The sequence below is a fragment of the Bombina bombina genome, chromosome 2 (genome assembly GCF_027579735.1).
Source record: "Bombina bombina isolate aBomBom1 chromosome 2, aBomBom1.pri, whole genome shotgun sequence".
Classification (NCBI taxonomy): Eukaryota; Metazoa; Chordata; class Amphibia; order Anura; family Bombinatoridae; genus Bombina; species Bombina bombina.
In genome coordinates this window covers 155859187-155884437 of record NC_069500.1, presented here as the reverse complement: position 1 = coordinate 155884437, position 25251 = coordinate 155859187, and the positions used below count along the sequence as shown (strand labels likewise).

Here is a 25251-nt window from a genome sequence, read left to right as displayed (position 1 = left end):
TAAAGGAGCTTTCAGTGTGAAGTATTTTATACATCATGAATGAAAGTCCCATTTATTTGTTCCAATAGTAAATCTTAGCGTTTCACAAACGCTAGGATTTACCATCACTTAAGTATGCCAGTATACTGGGATGGTCAACTGGTGTCCCATGGGCCATATGTGGCCCTCTTCACTAGTTTCTGCACCCCCTGAGAAGATGTGTCAGTCTTTGTGGTCAAAGGAAACAAAGCAAAACTAATATGTGTGATTTAGAGTGTCTGTGGGTGTGAAAACAAGGTATCCAAAACTTAAAGGGACACTGAACCCAAATTTTTTCTTTCATAATTCAGGAAGAAAATACAATGTTAAACAACATTCCAGTTTACTTCTATTATCTAATTTGCTTCATTTTTAGATATCCTTTGTTGAAGAAATAACAATGCACATGGGTGAGCCAATCACACAAGGCATCTATGTGCAGCCACCAATCAGCAGGTACTGAGCATATCTAGATATGCTTTCCAGTAAAGAATATCAAGAGAATGAAGCAAATTAGATAATTGAAGTAAATTTGAATATTGTTAAAAATTGCATGCATTGCATTGCATTTAGGAAATATATAATGTGTGTGTTTAATAGCTAATATGCCAAAGGGGTTAAACACATACCAGATTGGAGCATGTAATTTTGACACTGTAATAGCTCTTTAATATTTAATTTTGATCTTACATCCTATTTATCATGTACATGCATCAAGGTGCATCAAAATGTTCCAGCACCAAATTATGCACTATCATGTCCGTAAGTGCCTAGTGATCTACAGCTCTTCACTCTAGCAAGATTATATAAAAAGTCTGTCAGTGCTGTGATGTACAGCTCAATACCCACTGGCGATTTCTGATCATCGTGTCACATTCACGGGACAGTCGTTACTCTTTTTATGTATTCTATTTTATGTATTCTTGAAAACTTGTGGGTTTGGGCTAAAATACTCCTGAAAATATAAAACTATTTTAATTTAACACTTCCCACTCCAAACAGCACCTCGGTGAACGCCAGTTACTTTTCTCACTAAACAAACTGCACATTCGGTGCTTTACAAATAAAAAACACAAAATCCTGCGCCTGTCTGTTCCCATCGCTACCACCTCTTCTTGCCCCAACAAGTCGGCACCATCACGTGCTTCAGCTCCAACCAATGGGAGCGCGGTATCAAAACAGGTACTAGATTCAAACAGCGCACTGTGCTGGTATCCTGGAAACACAACACACCGGGCAAGACGGGCCCGACACAGGCGTACCGGGGAGGATAGGCCCCGGAAGTGGCTACTTCTGTGACCGGACAGCCACCGGCTAATGATATGGAGCACCGCATCATCGGACCAGGCCCTTATCGGGCTACAAAGTTGGTGAGTACATCCTGTCGTGCAAATAAGTTCTTAATGATTAGCATGTAACCCTTTGGCTGCCAGAGACGTGTGCACCGCAGTACTTTGCAGTGTTGTCCGGATGTCAAGAGGTTAATGTAGACAAGAGATCTGTTTGATTTGTTGAGAATGTTTAATTGTATTATACAGATGTTAACGTACTAATGTTACTTGTGAGGCTTGTGGGTGCCTGTCCCTATTAAAGGGATATTAACTGGTGAGATGCCTTGGTATCAGTAAGTTATAAATATACATCCCCTAAATCTAAACGGATTTGTTTCCATTTAAAAACAAAACAACTTTCATAACATTTTTTTGCTTACTATGGCCCTTTTAGGTAAAATTGATATTTTGTCTGTAGTCTGTATTTATTCTGTTACTCCTGAAAAACAAACTTTTAAAAATGCACTTGTTACTTTTTATAGTTACTGAGTTATATGTTGTGGGCATACCCCCCCCCCCCCAGAATAAGTTTAACTCTATAGATTACAATGTTGCCATGTAGAAATCATGGGATGCAGATTTTTTATTATTATTAAAACTCCTATTACATTTAATTGTTTTGTTGGCATAATTTTTGTTTTTGTAAAATTATATTTTTATTATGAATATAGTTAACCACCACACAATAAGCTCTGCTTTCACATAAATGTAGTTTTAGCACTTTGGAGCTGTGGTTTGTGGGGATGACACTATATATTGCAAAACAAGTTGAAAAGGAAACAGTGTTTTGCAATATATACAGTAGTAGCAGGAACTTTGACATATGAAAATGAAGTTCTATTGATTTTTTTGCTATTCTGTTCATTTCTTCTTTTCTTGACACTCCTAATGGATTTCTTAAGTAACATTGATTTGGCCTTTCACAAACATTTTAGTTACATCTAGTGAAGAATACAATTTAAAAATTGTATGAAGCTTTTCTATTCTAGTATGTAACAGTGTCCAATTTTTTTGTATTTTCCAACCCTCTGTTGATTATTAATGAAAGTAAAAAATCAATGCGCTGCAAACCATACATACTGCTATCATCAGATACCCTCAAAAAAATAAAACCTAATAAAGAACAGTTTATTTGTAGGGGTTATGCAGAGAACTTCATCATAAATAAGCTCATGTAATAAAATGAAAACAGTTTGATCTGTATGTCCTTTTTTTTAAAAATATAATACAGATGCTAAGAATTTTATTTTATTACTTGGAGTTGGACAAAAGGTCAGGCTTAATAACATTGCAAAGATAAAGTTGTACAAAATGATGGCTTATTTTAACTAGAAAAAATATTTTTCCACATTTAATTTTTTTTATAATTAGCTAAAGATTCATATATTTAAATCCAATATATTTTTTTTAGATTTTTAATCTGACCATTTTTGGATGTATTTATTGAGACTTGGTCAGGTTTGTAATTTGTTAATTATTAATGGGCATGTTAAGCATCAGTTCCACAAGCTAGTTTCACAGTTAATTTATATAATAATTTGCCAACGTGGTACAGCAGAGTTACAGAAACGAATTCAAGCACAATAGGGTATGACCTCCAAATTTCATTGTGTAATATTCCTGTTAGAATTCACAAATTTCAAACATTTTTTTAACATTTATCTGAATATGTTATAGAAAGCGAGTCATATGTTCACAAGTTTTTTTTTTTGTTTGTTTTGTAGTTGGTCACAAGATCTAAATTGCTTATTCTTCTTACACTAGATTTTTCTTTGCATAAATCTTTTGTAGATAACCCCATTTATATAGCCCATCTTGGAGTGTTTTCGTAACAATGTATAGTTTTGCTTATTTTTTAATAACATTGTGCTGATTATACGACTCCTAACCAAGCCCCACAGTGTCAGATGTATACGCGCATTTACAGACTCTCCTGCTTATTACAGTTTATTATCTGCCTTTTCTAATGCAGGGAGGGGGGGGCTGTCTGCTATTCTTATTTTCACAGCCCCTTACCTTATCAACACGGCTAAACTGGGAGCTGCGAAGTAAGTTTTTATAGTGGATTTTTAGATCAGTATAGGTGCATATTCTTCTTTGAAAGTAGTGTCTATTACATGCAGTTATATGAAACTTGGTGTACACTGTCCCTTTAAATATTATATCTTTGAGTTGGTTTAAAGGGACAGTCTACTTTTATTTTTTTATTGCCTAAAAAGATAGATGATGCCTTTACTACCCATTCCTCAGCATTGAATAACCAATATTGTTATAATAATATACTTTATAACCTCTAACTTTGACAGTTTCTAAGTCCCCACTGGCTGCTCCTTATCTCAGTGCTTTTAACGTAGTTTTTAAATCTTGCACAACAGCCTGGCAGTACTAGTTCATGTGTGCCATATAGATAACACTGTGCTCACACTCCCGTGGAGAATAATGTTTATAGATGAACAAGCACTGATTGGCTAAAGTGCAAGATATTGAAAAGCACTTAGATAAGGGGCAGCCTGCATAGGCTTAGATTCAGGTAATCATAAAGGTAAACAGTATATTAATATACCATCGCTGGTTATGTAAAACTTGGGAATGTATAATAAAGGTATTATCTAACTTTTTAAACAATAACAATTTTCAAGTAGACTACCTTTTAAGGGGAAGCATTCTGATATTTGTGAAACCTGTCTGATAGCTACGCTAATTGTTATAAGGATTGTAATCAATATGTTAACATATTTTTAAGTACAAAAATCTAAGAGGGCATTATGATGTTGTGATATATTACTGTTAATACAACTCCTAGGGTTCGATTTATCAAGCCCTTCTCCTCCTTTTGACTGTAGGTTCGCACAAGAGAACCTGCAGTCGCAATTTATCTAGCAGCGGTCATCAGACTGCTGCTTCCCTACCCTCTTCTCCGTGATTGGCTGTGCGTGCACAGGGGGCGGTATTGCATGCAAGTGCAAAGGAGCACTCTGGTGCACTGTTAAATTTAGTCAGCGGATTGTCGCCTATTAGAGGAGAGCTTAGGTGGACAGGGGCGACTATGTACGCCCCTGTCCATCCTTGATTAATACATCGAGCCCTTAGAGTACTGTAGTATAGACATCATGCATGTTTTACATGAAACTTGTTCTGTGCCACTATTTTTTGTTTTACCTTTTTTTTTTTGCCCTAAATTATCCTGTGGGTGCTACCTGAACCATTCATGTCCATGGTGGGACACTCCCAAAAGTTGATTGCTCTGGTGGAGACACATGCTCATGTAGGAAGTCAATGTTTGTGTACAGTTTACTAAATTATCAGTTGCGCAGTAAGTGATAAGGACAAATCCCACAACCCTGCTGGTTGAAAGAGGTACATATGAAAATAAGTGTTTTTTTTCTCTCATCATAGTAAGATTCTTTATAAAATACTGACTAATGGATTCGATAAATAAATAGATTTGACTTTAATGGACACTCAAGTCAAAATTAAAAATGATTCAGATAGAGCAGCAATTTTAAACAACTTTTCCTTTTTACTTACATTAACAAAATGTGCAGTCTTTTTATATTTACACTTTTTGAGTGACCAGCTCCTACTGAGCATGTGCAATAATTCACAGAATATACGTATATGCATTTGTGATTGGCTAATGGCTGTCACATGATACAGGAGGATTGGAAATTTGTCAAAAAATAATTGTATTTACTGCTCCTTTAAATGCAGAAGTCTAATTTCACTTTTATCAAGTTTTTTTTTCTCTTATGTATTACTGAATTGAAAGTGACAGAAACACATTGTAATTAGAAGACATTTCTGTAGTTGAGCTATAGTATAACGTATCAACCAAGTCTAAATATTGTTTAAAGGGACAGACTAGGCCAAAATAAACTTTCATGATTCAGATAGAGCATGCCATTTTAAACAATTTTCCAATTTACTTTTATCACCAATTTTGCTTTGTTCTCTTGGTATTCTTAGTTGAAAACTTAACCTAGGAGGTTCATATGCTAATTTCTTAGACCTTGAAGGCCACCTCTTTTCAGAATTCATTTTAACAGTTTTCACCACTAGAGGGTGTTAGTTCATGTATTGCATATAGATAACACTGTGCTCGTGCACGTGAAGTTATCTGGGAGCAGGCACTGATTGGCTAAACTGCAAGTCTGTCAAAAGAACTGAAATAAAGGGGCAGTTTGCAGAGGATTAGATACAAGATAATCACAGAGGTTAAAAGTATATTAATATAACTGTGTTGGTTATGCAAAACTGGGGAATGGGTAATAAAGGGATTATCTATCTTTTAAAACAATAAAAATTCTGGTGTAGACTGTCCCTTTAAAACAAATTAACACCTTTTTATGCTGCTATCATTTTTTTAACCCCTTAATGACCACAACACTTTTCCCTTTTCTGTCCGTTTGGGACCAAGGCTATTTTTACATTTTTGCGGTGTTTGTGTGCTATAATTTTCCCTCTTACTCATTTACTGTACCCACACATATTATATACAGTTTTTCTCGCCATTAAATGGACTTTCTAAAGATACCATTATTTTCATAATTTCTTATAATTTGCTATAAAAAAAAAATACAAAATATGAGGGAAAAAATGGAAAAAAAACACACTTTTTCTAACTTTGACCCCCAAAATCTGTTACACATCTACAACCACCAAAAAACACACATGCTAAATAGTTTCTAAGTTTTGTCCTTAGTTTAGAAATACCCAATGTTTACATGTTCTTTGCTTTTTTTGCAAGTTATACGTCAATAAGTACAAGTAGCACTTTGCTATTTCCAAACCACTTTTTATCAAAATTAGCGCTAGTTACATTGGAACACTGATATCTTTCAGGAATCCCTGAATATTCCTTGACGTGTATGTGTGTGTGTGTGTATATATATATATATATATATATATATATCTATATATATGTATGTATGTATGTATATATGTATGTTTTAGAAGACATCCCATTTTGGTATATTTCATGCTACCATTTCACCCCCAAATGTGATCAAATAAAAAAAAAAATTGTTCACTTTTTCACAATTTTTTTTCACAAACTTTAGGTTTCTCACTGAAATTATTTACAAACAACTTATGCAATTATGGCATAAATGGTTGTAAATGCTTCTCTGGGATCCCCTTTGTACATAAATAGCAGACATATATGGCTTTGGCTTTGCTTTTTGGTAATTAGAAGGCCGCTAAATGCCACTGCGCACCACATGTGTATTATGCCCAGCAGTGAAGGGGTTAATTAGGGAGCATGTAGGGAGCTTCTAGCATTAATTTTAACTGTAGTGTAGTAGACAACACCAAGTATTGATCTAGGCCCATTTTGGTATGTTTCATGCCACTATTTCACTGCCAAATGTGATTAAATTAAAAAAAGTTACATTTTTCACAATTTTAGGTTTCTCACTGAAATTATTTACAAACAGCTTGTGCAATTATGGCACAAATGGTTGTAAATGCTTCTCTGGGATTTCCTTTGCTCAGAAATAGCAGACATATATGGCTTTGGCGTTGCTTTTTGGTAATTAGAAGGCCGCTATGCAAATACAGGTCCTAGTGTGTTGCAGTTTCACAAGAATAAATTCGGCTCCGGAAATAGCCGAATGGCACAAGTGGCCGCCACCTTCCCCATTCGGAGGTATCCAAAGCCTCATAATGCACATATCTATTATATAAAAATCTCAATGTGTTTACTGTCCGTTTAACCCCTTAACGGCCGGACTTATGTCTACATCAGAAAAAAAGTTCTAATGTAAACAAATAAGTTAAAGTGAAATCACACGATCATTCATGCGAACACGTGATTTCAATGATGGGATCATGTCTGTGGGGAGTGCCTATGTATGTTGAGGAGAAAAATATAGTTGGGATTGCCCAGAACTGTATTGTAAAAAGCCAAAAAAGTTCAGTTAAGGCTGGTTGCACTGAGGGGGTAGCGTCACCTAGTCACGGCCGCTGCCTTAGGCCTTCCTCGTCCGATATAGGGCTCTGATTTAAAAAATACAGACAATTTTAAGATGATGAGTATGCCACTAGACTTTGTGACAATATAGTGTACTGCTGGGCTGATAGTGCTGTCAGATGTCTCCTGAAATCAGCGGATTTTCTGGAGTTCAGTCAGAGCTCTTAGAGAATGCATCCTTTCCCGATCGCTGTTCGGACACGCCCCCTCCAATTTAATTTTGATCAAATTTGCTTTATTCTCTTGTTATCCTTTGCTGCAGGGACATTGGCAAATAGTTGAACACATCTAGTTAGCCAATCACAAGAGATAAATGTGTGCAAGCACCAATCGGAAGCTAGCTCCCACTAGTGTAGGATATGTGCATATTCTTTTTGAACTTGGGATTTTAAGAGAACAAAGCACATTTGAAAATGAAAGTGAATTTAAAAACAACATGCTCTATGTGAATCATGCATGTTTAATTTTGACTTTCCTATCTCTTTAAGGCTGACAAAGGAAAAATTATGCTTGCACCATTATTTTAAGCAATGACTGTAGCATCCCAAGTGCCTGATAATCAATAACTTGCCGGCATCGAACAAACATCACACACAATCTTGGGTGCTTTTTTTAGCATTATATTTAAATGGATTTGTCTCTTCACAACCAGAACCCTGCATAGTTTTATAAAAAAAATCAGCTCTCAAGTTAAAATTTGCCTTTCTAAAATGATGTGAGGGAAGCCAGAATTGAGAGCTTTAGATCATTGGACCGTAAATCACAGGAGTTTTTTTACATTTTTTATTTTTTTTATTTATGAGTTTTATTATTTATTAAATAATAATAATAATAATAATTTTATTCTGTCCTATGTACAACCACTCTGTCGTATTTCATATAGTTCTCATTAATTCTCCTAGTTACAAATGTATCATTTATATTCTCCTATGGAGGACTGAAAGTTCTGCAAGTTGCTGCATTTCAGTTCTCCATAGCTATAGTGTAGAACTGCATTAGAAATCTATTCTCTACCAGTTGTAAAAACAATGGTTCCATAAAAGGGCTCTACAAGGTACAAAAATTATCTTTAACAAAGAGCAATAATAATGGTTATTGGAGCCCAATAATACTTTATATTGGCGTGATAAAAAAATAAATAATAAAATATATATATATATATATATATATATATATATATATATATAATGGAGCACCAAAATAATATATAACAGAGCAAAACAATTATATCTATTGGGGCATAAAAAGATATAAAGAAGGTTTAAAATTGAAGCACAATAACAATGAAAATGTAGATCTATTTTCTTACATTTCAGTTTGTTGAAGCGTGGTGTTAACAAAGCTGCTAGGAAGGCTGTATAAATATTTCTATTGGCTTATGTATGATTTAAATGGAGAATAGTTGCTTATTTTCAGTGATAAATAAGGTTCTCCTATGGAGAGAAAACCACTTTTTTTTTTTTTTTTTATGTTAAATACGGGCAGAGAACTGATAAGAGAACAGAAAGGAGAATTCCCCAAATGATTGATAAATCGAGCCCTTTGTGGCTCCTAAATTTGAAATAATGTTATCAAACTTTGGGATAGAGCATATGCACTCCCCATTGCTGTGTAGCTCAAACTTTCGTGTTTAACGCCTTGACCCAAAAGGATGTATATATACATCATGCCGTACTTTGCCCATTGTACCGCATAACATATATATGTCCAAGTTGCAGGAAGCTCCAGCAGTCTCGGCTGTAAAGCCCCATGCATATGTCCAGTGTTGGCAGAGGCTAAGCAGAATGCTGGTTGACAGTGAGGATAAAGCCCTATCTCTAACTAGTGTGTACTACGTCCGTATTCATATGCAGTGAAAGCACTTCAAGTAGAAAAATAGCTAATGCATGTATATGGCAAATGTATCTACACTGAAAGCTTTATTTAAATGGCCAATATTTTTTTTGTGTATAATGTCTCTTTAAAACATGGGGGACGCACTAGGGCGGTGGGTACCCGTGGCTCCATTAGTTTAACATGTTGTGTTTTGAGATTTGTTGAGTTTTGTTCATTGGTTCTATTTAGATTAATAATATTGCTAAAGCTACAAGAATACCATCCCCCAAGATTAAGTGTCTCCAATATAGACTGTTGTATCCATTGACACATAAAAGGAGTAACCAAGGGGAAAAGTATGAAAATGAGAGAAACCTCCACATAATTTTGAGAGGGACCGCAGCAAATATAGCAGCTTAGATATGGACTATAATTGTGAGTAAGGTACTACGTGTTTTGCTGCCTGAAGTTTTTCTTTTTTTTTTTTTTTTTCTTTCTCATTGTAAATTACATGTCATCTGTCTGATGTATAAGGAGGAGGTCTGTGGTTAATAAAAAATATTTTATCTAAAACATGGGGGACACAGCTCAATGTTTTAGAAGCCTTCAAGGACTATTTCTTGTAGTGCCAAAATTACATGCTCTAATTAGCTAGAGCATATCATTTTAGCTCTACTGACCCTGCAAGTCTGTGTTTAACCCCTTCAAAGGGGTAAAACACATAGTTAAAGTACCGCTAGGGAACCACTGAAAGCTGCTGGTCCTTAGCAGATACTGCAGGTGAGCCAATAAGCAGAGGTAGTCGCAGGACCTATCTACAGCAGCTTAGTGTCAGCTCAGGACCATCAGTTCCCTGTGGCTCCCAAGCGGGACTTTCAGGGTAATAATGCCAAAATGGTATGCTCTAACAAATTAGAGCATGTAATTTATGCACTGTAATAGCCCTGCAAAGGGCACATACAATTGTATGGATAATAAACACACAAATAATAAAATGTCCCTTAAAAACGTTCAGTGTCACAGGGACAGATTTAGTTAAGGTTACAGGGTACCCACTGCCTGCTGTTGTTTTCTATTTGTTGCCACTTCAGAGCCCTCTTGTGAGTTCTGGGCACTTTGTTTTCCTGAGTCCCCAAAGCTTACAAAGAAACTTAAATAATAATAGCACATTTGTGTTGTCTTGCAATAGATATTCATGTTAGCCAAGTGTGACAACTGTTTGACTACATTAACACCTTGTGTGCTGCACTTATATTTTAATGACCAAACTACTCCCCACCGCTTGCTTTATTTTAAGGAGCCAATCATGAGTTTTACTGGAGTAGACAAAGCTTGACACTGTCATTTTGTTGTAAAATTTGCCTGATTACCTATCTTATCACCTCTGCTGGGATAGACTTGTGTCCACATTGTACACTTCCATTTCTCAAGTTTGAAAACCAACCATTTTCAAAAGTTGAGTTATAGGAAAATGGTGCAAAATGTGGTATATTGCAATTTTTTGTTGTTGTTGTAATATTTCTCATAATTAAATATTTTGTGTAACATTCTTATAAAGTGTTCTATGTCCATTTAATTCCACATGACAGGAACCAATATTAATGGTTAACTGGAAAAATACCTTCCAACATATTAGCATTTCATTATAATTATAAAACAAATTATTATGACCATGAGTCTGCAATCATCTGAGTAAAGTTTTTTTTTTTTTCTTTTTTTTTTTTTTTCTTTTCTTCTTCTTTGGGCCCAATTATCAAAAACTCACCGCCATGAAGAAAAATCACACAAAATCATTGTGATTTGTTAAAACATTATTTTGTAATCTAGAAGTCTCCCCTTCACATACTGAGCCCTTCATACTGAGATAAACCTCTCAAAAGGTAAAATATGAGTTTTTAAATATTGTTTGAGGAACCTTTTCACCCTGACGAGACTTCTTACATCTCACTTGAGTAGAGAGCTTTAGATTATCGGCTCTCTAAGTCAAATAAGAGCTGCATACATAGCTGCCAATCACCGGCCTGCTCAAGACCTGCAACATGCTTTAGAGCAGGAGTCACCAACCTTTCAGACCTCAGGGACCACTAAACTCACAATTTTAAATCCCGTGGACCACTAACATGATTTGTGTGTATGTGTGAGTGTATATATATATATATATGTGTGTGTGTGTGTATCTATATCTCTTTCTCTCTTTCTATCCCTCTCTTTCTATCTCTTTCTTTCTTTCTTTCTTTCTTTCTTTCTTTCTTTCTTTCTTTCTTTCTTTCTCTCTTTCTATCTCTCTCTCTCTTTCTATCTCTCTTTCTTTCTTTCTCATCTATCTTATCTCTATATGTATGTATATATAGTATAACCATAGCTAAGTTTACATTATGTATATATTTACACATTTCTAAGAATTATTTTTTGGAATTAACTAACTGAATGACAGAACTAAGAGAATACGTCCAAATGACAGATGAAGCCAACTTTTGAGCTGGAAACAGAGAGGCAGAAAGTGGGGGAAAAATGATTATGTTTATAAGGACCACAAGACTTTAATGTTACCTCCCCAGTTAGGAATTATTTAAAACTACTTCTGATCATGGACAGACATTGGAGTCATAAATTAAAGGGACAGTCTAGTCCAAAATAAACTTTTATGATTTAGATAGAGAATGTAATTTAAACTATTTTTCCAATTTACTTTTATCACCAATTTTGCTTTGTTCGCTTGGTATTCTTAGCATATGAACCTCCTAGGTTTAGCTTTCAACTAATTTCTAAGCCCATGAAGGCCGCCTCTTCTCTCAGGGCATTTTGACAGTTTTTCACCACTAGAGGATTTTAGTTCATTTGTGTCAGATAACACTGTGCTCACGCACATGAAGTTCAGGTGAGCCAGCTCTGATTGGCTAAAATGGATGTCTGTCAAAAGAACTGAAATAAGGGGCAGTTTGCAGAGGCTTAGATACAAGGTAATCAGAGAGGTAAAAAGTGTATTTATATAACTGTTAGTTGTGCAAAACTAGGGAAATGGGTAATAAAGGCATTATCTATTTTTTTTAATCAATAAAAATTCTGGTGTAGACTGTCCCTTTAAGTTTATATATTACTGGCAATTACTATAATACTTGTGGGATATGGCTGATCTGCTGGATGGCAATTACTGGAGTTTAGGTGGAATGGCTTTGTGTGCTGGAAAATTATTAGAATGAAAAATAATTAATATTTAATAAATAAAAAATAAAAAATATGAAGGGGAGGAAGACAAACAGTGATGTAAGTCCATCTGAAGGAATGATGAAAACTACTACAAAGAGACAGGTAAAGGGAAGAAAATAAATATGAGAGAATTTTTTTTTAAAAAGATTTTCTTTTTTCATATACTTTAATTCCACTATTTCAAGACAAGACTATACCAACCTCTGCTGGCTTTAGAATGGAAGCATCTTCCTCTGAGGAGCGCGCCGGGCGGGAGTAGTTAAAAATACAATCTAGCTATGCAAGTTTTCACCGATGTCCAGCCAGGCACTGTAGTGAGTTGCGGTGCAACAGGGGTGACACCATCAGAGGAGATTAATTACTGCGGACCACTGGTTGGCGACCGCTGCTTTAGAGGGAAGGACAGTAAACCTAAAATATTTAATTCCTTGCAGTAAAAAAAAATAATCTGTCATTTAAAGGGACACTGAACCCAATTTTTTTTTTCTTTCGTGATTCAGATAGAGCATGCAATTTTAAGCAACTTTCTAATTTACTCCTATTATCACATTTTTGTCATTCTCTTAGTATCTTTATTTGAAAAGCAAGAATGTAAGTTTAGATGCCGGCCCATTTTTGGTGAGCAACCTGGGTTGTTCTTGCTGATTGGTGGATTAATTTAGCGTACCAATAAACAAGTGCTGTGCAGGGTCTGAACCAAAAAATAGCTTAGATGCCTTCTTTTTCAAATAAAGATAGCAAGCGGATGAAGAAAAATTGAGAATAGTAAATTAGAAAGTTGCATGCTCTATCTGAATCACGAAAGAAAGAAATTTGGGTTCAGTGTCCATTCAAGTCTGAAAATTGTGGGTTTTCTAGTTCTAAGAACACAAAATGCACAAGGCAGGTTTACCAAGCCTAACCATGCCACATATCTGAATTGAGCAGAGATTATCAGATTACAAACAATGGAGAGTTTGCAAACAAATGGCTAGCTGTGTCTACTTCAGTAACAATTCTGTATTGCTGCAAGCGAGGTACTTATGCATTCAAAACATGTTCACACTCACCCAGGGCCCTTAAAGGCGCATTAAACTCTGTCCAGCTCAACAACTAGTAGTGTGATATGTGGCAATTACTTACTTGTCCCAAAATCCACAATAAGGGCTTTGAACGATCGTTATTTCATTTTTGTATTCCTATTCCCCTTGTACCACGTAGCGACCGCATCCAATCCAATGTTAATACAATTACACACATATAGCATTGTACAAGCGCTGTTTGGCTGGAGCATGCTCCATTAGTGCCTCCGATGTCAGTCTCCTTGGGAATGCGCTTGGGGCTTCAGAACAATGCACATAAGTGTGCACAGCGCAGACTGCTTTAGATGCGCAGCGAGGAGACAACAGGTACCTACCATTAGAGAACGAACTTATGCTGACAGGTAAAGATTGTCAGTTTTTTAATGTTTAAAATAAAAAAAGGTTTGTACCTAATATAAAGAATGTTAATAATTGTATGTGTAAATGAAACAATGGACTACCATGTCCTCTACCAAATTTTGTGCTCATACAGATCATAAGGAATATTCTAGATAACATGTTTTAATGCTGCACAGCAGAAATCATAAGCAGATTAATTCTACGCACCAATATTTTTATCCAAAGGACCGTACAATACTGGGAAGAGTGGCAACTTTACTACTATAAAAGTTTAGCTGTTCACTTTTATATAGTCTCGTGCATGCTGCTTACATATGTGAACAAGCGTGTGCGTGTACGCTGAATTTTCCTTGTAGGAGTTGCTGCATTGTGATTGGATAAATACATGTCAATCACTATGCTGTCAAGCCCATTCAAAAATTGGGCAGCCATGCTGTGGTGGTAATATCAGCAGATAAACATCTTCAAAATAAGAATTTTATGCAAATATACATGTAATGTAAGGTCATTTTCATATTTATATACTACACATTATGTCATCTTTATGATACAACAATTGATCCGTCATGGGATCGAGGTTGCTGGTAAAATGTTAAAAAGGCCGGAAATCAGTGTTTGAAGGCAGTCTTGCCGAGAGGCATTTTACTATAACATCGCCATCTACATTGAAGATGAAATGTAAATGACCCATTTTACACCCGTGGTCTTAAAGTAAAGTTTCATAAGGCTCTCCCTTGTTTAATAGGTAAACCATTAATTTGGACTATCAATTCTTTTTTAGGGTTCTAAGAAGTGTAACTACAGTAGTTGATGCTCTATATAGGCACTCACAAGATAAATATCAATACAAGCGTCCAGTGTAGACTCCCACCATGCACTGCTTGGATAAATGTCACTTTTAACATTGTTATACAGTTCCAGACCGATCACTTCACTTGGCATTCACAAGATAAATGTAGACAATTGTGTATGTCTGTTGTGGGCTACAACCCCCACTTGGGTAAATGTCACTTGCAGTTCCTAGTATATCTAGCACTTACTCAGTTCTAGCGGCTCCCATGGGCGAAGAACACTTGGCCAGTGGCACCCAGATACATTGAGTTTGATACCCCTGCTTTACACAGTATTGACATGAAATAAAATGCACATGTGTCAATAGAAACTCAAGCCCTTTTGTTGTTATATTACGACAGTAAAACTAAGAAATCCATACTACCCCTATATGAGCTGGGTATATTATAAATATGTATACACTTTTAATTTTATGTATTTTTTTTATTGTACAGTATAATGCTTTTAATATGTGTTAAATCTTGTGGTTTTAAAAATGGCATTTTTTTGCTTTTGTTGTTGTTGTGTTTTTTTTTTTTTTTTTTTTTTTTAAGCTGGACAAATTCTCACGGTTCTGAACCTGTTGTACATATAATACTGCAACTGCACTTTAACAGACTGGTTATTAATATAGTAAAACATTTGCAGTCACAATATTATAATGCTTCAGAACAGTCACAACTTATATCGGCTATAAAAACAGAATATGAAAAAAACTAATGGGAAAAACAAACAAACAAAAAAACATGCTGACATCCAAGATAACTGGCCATGTTGGCAGACTTTTTTGAAACTGTGATTGAATCCCTACTGCTAATTATAGAAGGCACAAAGCCTATCAACAGATCAGAGAGAGTTAGCCCACTTTTTTTATTTTAAATATGGCCAAGTGCACAGATTGTGAGACTGGTGAGTCAAAAAAGGCAATTTCTTTTGGGTCCGATGATCCTTTTAACATCAGGGCCCTACGATGTTAATTTTATTGCATGACTGCAGATCAATAGGGTGATGAAATGATGTCTACCTTTGCAGGGGTTAAACACATAGTAATCAAGAAATTTTGCCTTAATGCTCGTGGGATATTCCACTATCAGACCAAAATTGACCAGTAGTCTTCTTATCCCGGCATCAAGTGGAATGATAGGAAATATCCCAGAGCAGAGAGAGAGAGTTTGTAAAATTAGGTAAGCAGTACTCACAGCAGGCAGGGCAGTACTCAGCGGCAACAGGAAGGTAATCCAGCAGTATGGCAGTTCAGGGGTAAACCAATAGAAGGACCGGGAACAGGCAGGAGTCGGCAATAAAAGGATATCCAACAGTATAACAGTTCAGGGGTAAACCAATAGAATAGTCAGACAGGCAGAGTTCATCAACAGTTAAGCAATGCAGAGGTTAAGGCAAGCAAAGTAGTCAAAACAGGCAGAGTTCATCAACAGTAAAGCAGGTAAGCAATTCAGGGGTTAAGGCAAGCAGAGTAGTCAAAACAGGCAGAGTCCATCAACGGTAAAGCAATTCAGGGGTTAAGACAAGCAGAGTAGTCAAACAGGCAGAGTTCATCAACAGTTAAGCAGTCCAGCAATGCAGAGTTTAAGGCAAGCAGCATAGTCAAAACAGGCAGAGTTCAGCAACAACAAATCAATACAGCAATTCAGCATACAGATATACAGCACCCAGGAGAACAAGAAGTAACACCTATACTTGGGCACAGGTGAGAGAGGCTGAGGCCTTTACATAGAGAAGACAGGGTGGGCGGTGATGATGTCATTACACTGCTGTATCCCTAACAGGAGGAGTGCCTGTGTCCATGGCAACGGGCAGAGGAGAAGTGTAACACATGTGACTACTTTAATTTAAGTGGAAAAAAAGTATTACATTTTAAAAGTTATTTAATACTCTTTAAACGGCACTTAATCTCTCATTTATCTAAAAGGTACTTTGAAATCGTTTAATTTCATTACCACAATTTTTTTTTTTTTTATGGATGGCTTCCAAGATTTATCTATGCCCCGAAAATAAATATATCTATCTATCTCAATCAGAAGTCCCAGTTTGACTGGGATTGTTCCTGTTTGGAGACGCTGTCCCAGTGTCCCACCCGGTTGTTCATTTTGTCCCAGTAGAGTTGCCACCTCTGGGTTTAGTTTTGAATCATGTGTCCGGATTTCAGACTGCCTGAAACCTGGACACATTATTCAAAATTACCTGACTGTGAGTCTGTGGCTGTGGCTCTCCAGCATAGTTGGATGCTGATACTTTGTTACATATACAGCCCTGTTTAGCTTAACGTTCGTGCCCTACAAAGTTCACATTTAGTAATACAGGCTGAGTGAGCAGAATAGGGTTTTTTAATTTTGTAGTACTACTTTTATTTTTCTAGTAATGTAACACCCCACGACCCCTGAACAAAACATATTACACTGCAGATGTTAAATTGTGTGATGTATATGCTTTTCACTATTTTATGAAATTGGTAATTATGCTTGATGTTTGGCATTATTTAGAATCTGAGATTTAGATGAATGATTTATTTGCTCATCTTGTGTATGGGTTGCCATGACAACGTAATGGTGCTCTTTTAACTAGGGGGGTGGTGTTATGGTCTATTTAATCTGTGTGATTCACTTGTTTGACTGAGGAAGGGTAGAGTATTCACGAAACATTACACACATAAAATCTACTACTTAAAAAGGAACGGTAATCGCCATGCCCCCTTGACCACGCCCTTGACCACACCCCCACTGGCAACACGCCAGGTGGTCCCAGTTTCACCTCTAAAAATGATGGTGTATGTATATATATATATATATATATATATATATATATATATATATATATATATATATATATATATATATATATATATATATATATATTAGGCCTGTCAAAAATAATCGTTTTGACGATGCATCGCGATGCGGCATGAAACGATTCTGCATCGATGCGCTGAGACGCGATAATCGATTAACGTTACCCACGTGACCAGCCTCCAGGAAACGTAAAAGAAAGTGCGCGAAAGTGCGCGGTACATCGTTTTGACGTCACTGACGTCACGTCACCCAATAAAGCAACATGGGCGCTCATGGGCGGTCTCTTGAAGTGCCGAAGTTACGCAGTAGGAGCAAAGCAGCAAAGCAGGAGTTTGTTGCCTGAGATTGATGATGGTACACGGCGGTATACTACAGCTACACGGCGGGCTCATTTTTATTTTGTGGGAGACAGAGGAGGAGACCTATGGTGAGAATTAGACTAACTAACTGTTTGTTTAGTTAATAGTTACCAAAACGTTGTACATTTTGCCAATGCCATGCCATAATTGCCATTGCCATGCCTGCCTATTGCCTCAACTGCCTACTACTTGCCAATAGGTAAGAGCAAATCAATAAGGGGTACACAATCACATTTATTACACAATAAGGGGTAACAATTAAATACTTGCCTTATTTACTTAACGTAGTATGCTGAGCTGACTGAGGCTCAGGCTGCTGCATAATTAATTGCTGCATTATTGAATAATATTGCATATATAAAAAATGTATTATAAATAAATATAGTATACTATTATTGTCTAATAATGTCTCTATTAGTCTAATCTGTATCTATATCTACATGTTTTTCACATGGATGGATGGCCTGGTCTGAAGTTCTAATATTTTAATAATATATTAATTCAAGAAAGTGCATGCAATTTTAAACAACTTTCCCTATTATATAATTTGCTTATCCTTTGTTGAAATGCATAGCCTCCTCCTTGTGCACAAAGTATTATATACTTAGTAAGTAATGTGTGTGCTGTGCAATGCATTGCTAATATGTCATCAACAAACGATATCTGAGAAGTATGAAGCAAATTAAATAATAGAAGAGTTAGTTATGATGTTTATTTAAAATTGTATTCTCTATCTGAATCATGAAAGTAAATGTTTGGGTTTTTGCACCTTTAAGTGTGTAATATATTACAGTAACTGTGTCAGTGAGTGAGTGATGTCCCCTGCAATTATCACAATGCAATTTGTTTTAAAATTTATGTTCGCAAAATGTATGGCATTGGCAAAGTAGTTGAAGTTACTAGTACTTGTTGATTTTACATTTGCGGCTTGACATTTTGACAACTGGAACTTAGTGTATTTTCTTTTTTTTTTAACACTGACAGAGTTTGACGTTGACAACAACATCATCCGTCACATATGTACATGTCATGCTAAAATGACAGAGGGAGACAAAAAAGATAGAGAGATAAAAAATGCACCTAGCATTTTAAAAGCAAGCATCTGGGCACATTTTGGATTTTATGAACATACTGGAAAGCACGAATTGGACAAGACACACGCGGTTTGTAAAGCCTGTCACACAAAAATTAAATACCTAGGGAATACTACTAACTTGAGAAATCACGTTAGACGTTTTCACTCTGAGATGCTAACCCCTGCCGCTGTCGCCAGTGCCACTGCCAAGGAAATAACAAGACTAGCTGAAGCTCATCAGCCAAGAATTGATGCAATGCTGTCAACTTTGCCACCCAACTCTGAAAAAGGGAAGAGAATAACCAAAGCTGTGGCAACTTTCATAGCGAAGGACCTACGGCCTTACTCTGTTGTGGAAAACCTTGGGTTTCGCAACCTGTTGAAGACACTAGAGCCACGTTATAAGATCCCGTCACGCAATCACTTAACAGAAAACGTTATACCTGCACTCTACCAAGAAACAAAAGCTCAGGTAATTGCATCAATGAGCCAAGCCAGTCGAGTCGCACTAACGTGTGATTCATGGACTTCAGTCACGACGGAGTCTTATGTAACAGTAACTGCACATTACATTAGCAAGGACTGGAAGATCTTGTCGCATGTGCTGCAAACGAGAGCAGTTTATGAGTCTCACACGGGTTCTCATCTGGCGGAGCTACTGTCTCGTGTCGTGGAAGAATGGCAGCTGTCCGATAAATCTGTAGTGCTTGTGACCGACAATGCTTCGAACATGATTGTTGCTGCTCAAGTTGGAAAATTCCCTCATGTAAAATGCTTCGCCCATACACTGAATCTCGCATCCCAGCGGGCGCTGAAAGTGGCCACGCTCTCCAGGCTTTTAGGCAGAGTGCGACGAATATCAACATTTTTTCACCGCAGCACTACAGCAAACCACTGTCTGAAAGAAAAACAGAAATGTCTTGGCCTGAAGAATCATAAGCTAATAACTGATGTGACAACAAGGTGGAACAGCTCATATGACATGGTCGAGAGGTTCCTAGAACAGCAACCTGCAATCTGTGCCACATTGTTGTCTCCAGAAGTCAGAAAAAGTGAGTCAGATCTCTGCACTCTCAACGAAACAGATGTGTCAAATGCAGAGGATGCTGTGAGTGCATTAAAGCCAATGAAAGATGCAACCACACTGATGTCAGAAGAGCGCAATCCAACTGTTTCTCTCATTGCCCCTCTAAATGCACAACTGCTCCAGAACATGACAGACACCATGGGAGACACACCCATGATCCATGAGATCAAGAATGCCATCAAAACAGATCTCCTGAAGAGGTACAGCAGTGAGGCAGAGAAGAAGATACTTTATACAGCCTCTGCCCTGGATCCTCGTTTTAAGGGACTGCCTTTTATTCTCACAGAGGAGGAGAGATTGGAGATATACAGAGGAGTGACTGAGGAGGCTGCATCCTTGGAGGTAATTTTAATTGCATCATGTTTCTTGAATAGATGTGAGCTGTTGTATGCATTTATTTATGCATTACTGTCTCTCTGAGCACACACATAGCATTAGCTGGCTGGCTGCTCGAGGTAATAATGAATGCTATTTTTTCTATTCTTTTGTTCAAACACAGATTGAGTGTACTAGTACAGTTACATCTAGGAGGACAAACGTGGATGAAGTGCCACTGCCTGAGGGAAAAGAAACTCTGGAAGAAGAATCAGCCATCGAGGAGGATAACCCTTCTCCTCCCAAAAGAAAGTCCACATCGCTTCTCATGACTTTGCTGGGACAGTCTTTCACTGACACTGAAGGTACAATAGAACCCAAGACCCCCTATGCCAAGGCTGAAGAGGAAATAGAGAAATATTGTAAAGCCCCATCTCTGCCTCTCACTGAAGACCCTTTGAAATGGTGGCATGTACATGAGGTCATATTTCCCCTCCTCTCTCATTTGTCAAAGCGATACTTGTGTATCCCAGGTACAAGCGTGTCTGCAGAGCGGGTTTTCTCCACTGCAGGAGATGTGGTAACGGCTAAAAGAAGCACCCTCAAACCAGAGCATGTGGATCAACTAGTGTTCTTACAGAAAAACCTACATATTCCATAATTCTGAGTAGTGATTCAGGTTTATAATATTAATATTTAATGTTTTTTGGCACATCCAGAAGAAAGTGCTGTGTGCCCCACTGCCCAGTGCAGACTACTGTTAAGTTATTTTATATTTGTTACTGTTATATAGCTTATAGCTTTTTGAAAAATGAAGCTTAAAACCTTGAGTAAATCTTTGTTGGATCACAAAATATACTAGTACACTACACGACACGACCGACCACGTCACTCTGTCACAGTCACACACACACACACACAATACAAAAGAAACAACACACAACTGCACACACCTCATGTGTGCGTGTCAGTCAGTGTCACCCTTCACCATGATTCACTCTTTTTATGATGTGTGTTTTTTTTGGTATTGTTTGACTGTGTGTGACTGTGACTGTGTGTGTGTTGTGTAACAATATATTTGTGATCCCATAAAGATATTGATAATCAAAGTTAGTAAATCTAGTAGTTCAATGCTACTTCTTGTATAATGTCTATTACTACTTCTAGTGTTACTGTGATGTTTGCCAATCAGGAAGTGCTCTGTTTTGTAGATGTTGTGCTATTGTTACAGCACACCCCTGTATTGTTTGCAATGCAGTGAGTGCATAGTGCACACTGCATAAGGGATTATTAATATTATTCATTCACACTAAAAAATTGTCTATTTTAAATAGACCCTTTAAGAAAGATATATCATATGTTTTTGTTTATGATCCCAATCCCAAATGCCATCCCACCCACTCCCAGGCAGATCTGTAGGGGTTAACCGAATATAACCAACCAGTTAACAATAACAATGTGTGTACTGCAGTGTCTAACTGTCTCTTTATGAGTGTGTGAGTGTGTCTGTGAGTGAGTGCCAGTTTGAAAAGTTTGTATGTATCTCATTCTCTATGAGTGTGTGTGAGATGAGTGTATTAACTGCCTTTGAATTTTTTTGTTTGTATGTGATTGTGTGTCTGTCCCAGTGTCACTGTCTAAGTGTCTATGAGTGTGAGTGTGACTGTGGCTGACTGTGGTGCCATTGAATGTTTTTGTTTGTGTGTGTGTCCCACTGTGTCTCTAGTGTCTGAGTGTCTAGTGAGTGTGACTGTCTAACTGTCTATGAGTGCACTATGCAGAGAGTGAGACTGAAGCCAAACCCCACTATAGGGGAAGGAAAAGCCTTGAGTAAACCTTGAGTAAATCTTTATTGGATCACAAATATACTGTGCACTACAGACAGTACAGCACACACACAGTCACACAGTGCCACACACAACAGCACAATACAAAAATAAAGCACACACACCTCAGGTGAGTGGCGTGCCACCCTTTCTTCACCATGATTTACTCCTTGATGTCTGTGTCCTTTTTTATGTATTGTTTGTTTGTGTGTGACTGCTGTGTACTGTTCAGTGACAGACTCAGTCACTATTCAGTTGTGTGTAGTACTGCTTTAACAGTAACTAATAACTAACTAATTATATTTGTGATCCCATAAAGATAATATAATCATCAAGAAGAAACTGTAGTTATAGTAGTTCAGTTCAATGCTACTTGTTTTAAATGTCTCTCTCTCAGTCTCTAGTACTATTGTAAGTCTGTAACTGTGTAAACTAATTGTATATGTCACAATCACATGTGTGTTGTGTGCACACTCTGTGCTGTGTGTTGTGTTCCAGATTCTTCACGTGATGTTTGTTTGCCACAAATTGACAGTCATGAAGGCACAGTGGACTGCACCTGTAATTTTGTACCTATAAGGGATTTATGTTTTGTTTTCTGAGGACAATTTTCACACAAATAAGGTATTATGGTGGTAACTTAAGCTTAACCTATCTATTTGGGTTTTAATTTAATGTCTATTATATTATTATTACTAAGTAAGTAAAGAAATTAAATTAAAACCAACATAGATAGGTTAGACATTTATTTGTTGTTCATGTTTCTTTACAAGTGTATAGTGTACTACTTACTAATATATAATATATACATTTAAATATTTTCTTTTACTGAAGAAGTACACTGTGAGCACTGCACTTTTTACACTACGTACTCTGTAACTACAGTTTGATGCCATAATATTGTTTCCAAACCAATACAACAATTGCCATTTAGTATTTACTGTTCTATAAACTGTTGTTGTCTGCTGTGTTCAGACTTTGCCACAGGAAGAGTGTCCTTTTTTGAGCTAATAAAATAAAAAAAGAGTTTATTTCAATACTTTGACTTCTTGAATTTTTTTTTCTGAAAAATTTAAAAATTGGTCAGAAATAGTGCAGTAATCGTGATGCATCGCGATGCATCGTAGAATCGAATCGTATCGAATCGTTACGATGATAATCGTAATCGAATCGAATCGTGAGACAGGTGAAGATGCGCAGCTCTAATATATATATATACATATATTGTTTAGTCTATCATTTTCTTTATATATATATATATATATATTGTTTAGTCTATCATTTTCTTTATATATATATATATATATATATATATATATATATATATACTTTCTTTGAAATCTTTGTTTTTACAATTGGTTTTATTAATGTTATATTCCCCCCCTTTTTTTTTTTTTTTTTTTTTAGTGGAATGAAACGATTGAACTTTTTCGCGCTGGAATGCCACAGAAGAGGCATCGCATTCATTTTAAAACCTATGATAAATGCTTTACAGCAACAGAAGCTGTAGACTTTTTACACGAGCTGCTTCAGTGTAATCAAAACTTTGGACCAGACGTAACCCGTAACCAAACTATTCAACTACTAAAAAAGTTTCTTAAGAACCATGTTATTGAGGATGTAAAAGGAAGATATGGCAAAGAAATCTTTGAAGATAATGGATATTTGTACAGGTAACATTATTTTGGCATATAAGATGAAGACTTGCACCATGCATTTAAAAGGAAAATTTGAGGATTGTGTTTTTGGCATGTCACAAGTTTTCTAATTTATTACATTTAAGCTCACAATTTAGTTTAATATTGAAACAGACTATGGACTATGGGAGGAGTTTTCTGACCACTGGTGGGTTAATTGAGAAGACTTGCTACAGAAGGGTTTTGCAGCATATGTTTCCCCTTGCCCTAATAACATCTGAGGGGTTTGTCGCAGGATTTGTTTGTGCTCACATCGATATGTTTAACCCTTAAGGACAGAGGAAGTTAAAGGGACAGTCAACGCAAGAATTATTGTTGTTTAAAAAGATAGTGTGTGTGTATATATATATATATATATATATATATATATATATATATATATATATAACACAGAGAGAAAACCCAGCACTCACAAGCTCTCAGCTAAGATTTAAAAGCAAAAATGGAAAGGTTAGTCACCGCATCTGCCCAAATGGGACAAGCTCAGTTACCACGTCAAGGTCCTTTCCAATACCTGAGACCCTAAAACAGCCACACAATGCAAGCTTTCAAATCCAAACAAACTGAAAACAAGGGAAGGGTGCACAGGAATATGTAACCACCCTAGACATATACAAAACACGGAAGGGAACTGCTCTCTCATACCGGACCGGGTACACATCCCATGACCCTGCAACATGCTCAGCCCTGGGTGCCACTGGCACTCACAGGAAGCTGTGCTGTCCCCAGAGCCACAAGCAGTTAACCCCAGACAGGTCTGGGTGCAAGAACCATAGGGAAAATTACAAAACAAATTAATACAACACAGAGAGAAAACCCAGCACTCACTTACAAGCTCTCAGCTAAGATTTGAAAGCAAAAATGGAAAGGTTAGTCACCGCATCTGGCATCTCTCTGTGTTGTATTAATTTGTTTTGTAATTTTCCCTATGGTTCTTGCACCCAGACCTGTCTGGGGTTAACTGCTTGTGGCTCTGGGGACAGCACAGCTTCCTGTGAGTGCCAGTGGCACCCAGGGCTGAGCATGTTGCAGGGTCATGGGATGTGTATCCGGTCCGGTATGAGAGTGCAGTTCCCTTCCGTGTTATATATATATATATATATATATATATATATATATATATATATATATATATATATATATATATATATATATATATATATATATATATATATATATATATATATATATATATATATATATATATATATATATATATATATAATTTTCAAAATAGGACTGCACTCTCTGGATTTAAGCATAAAACTTATTTTATTGTGGTAACGTTTCGGAGTCCACAGACTCCTTCCTCAGACCATCTGTGGACTCCGAAACGTTACCACAATAAAATAAGTTTTATGCTTAAATCCAGCGAGTGCAGTCCTATTTTGAAAATACTGTGAATATTACTGACCTGGCACCCTGGTTGATGACTGGAGGAGATTGAGAGTGCAGATACACATGGAGGATATATATATATATATATATATA

At 36.6% G+C, this 25251-nt stretch overlaps 1 protein-coding gene across 1 annotated transcript in view; it reads left to right on the top strand.

The window, feature by feature from the left end:
* The first annotated feature begins 1241 nt into the window (after window positions 1-1241).
* Window positions 1242-25251, top strand: part of DEPDC1B (DEP domain containing 1B) — a 238206-nt gene continuing 214196 nt past the window's right edge. The window contains exons 1-2 of the mRNA XM_053701300.1: window positions 1242-1388; window positions 23471-23736. Coding sequence (XP_053557275.1) covers window positions 1341-1388; window positions 23471-23736 — 314 coding nt within the window. The 5' untranslated portion in view covers window positions 1242-1340. The remainder of the gene's footprint in view (window positions 1389-23470; window positions 23737-25251) is intronic.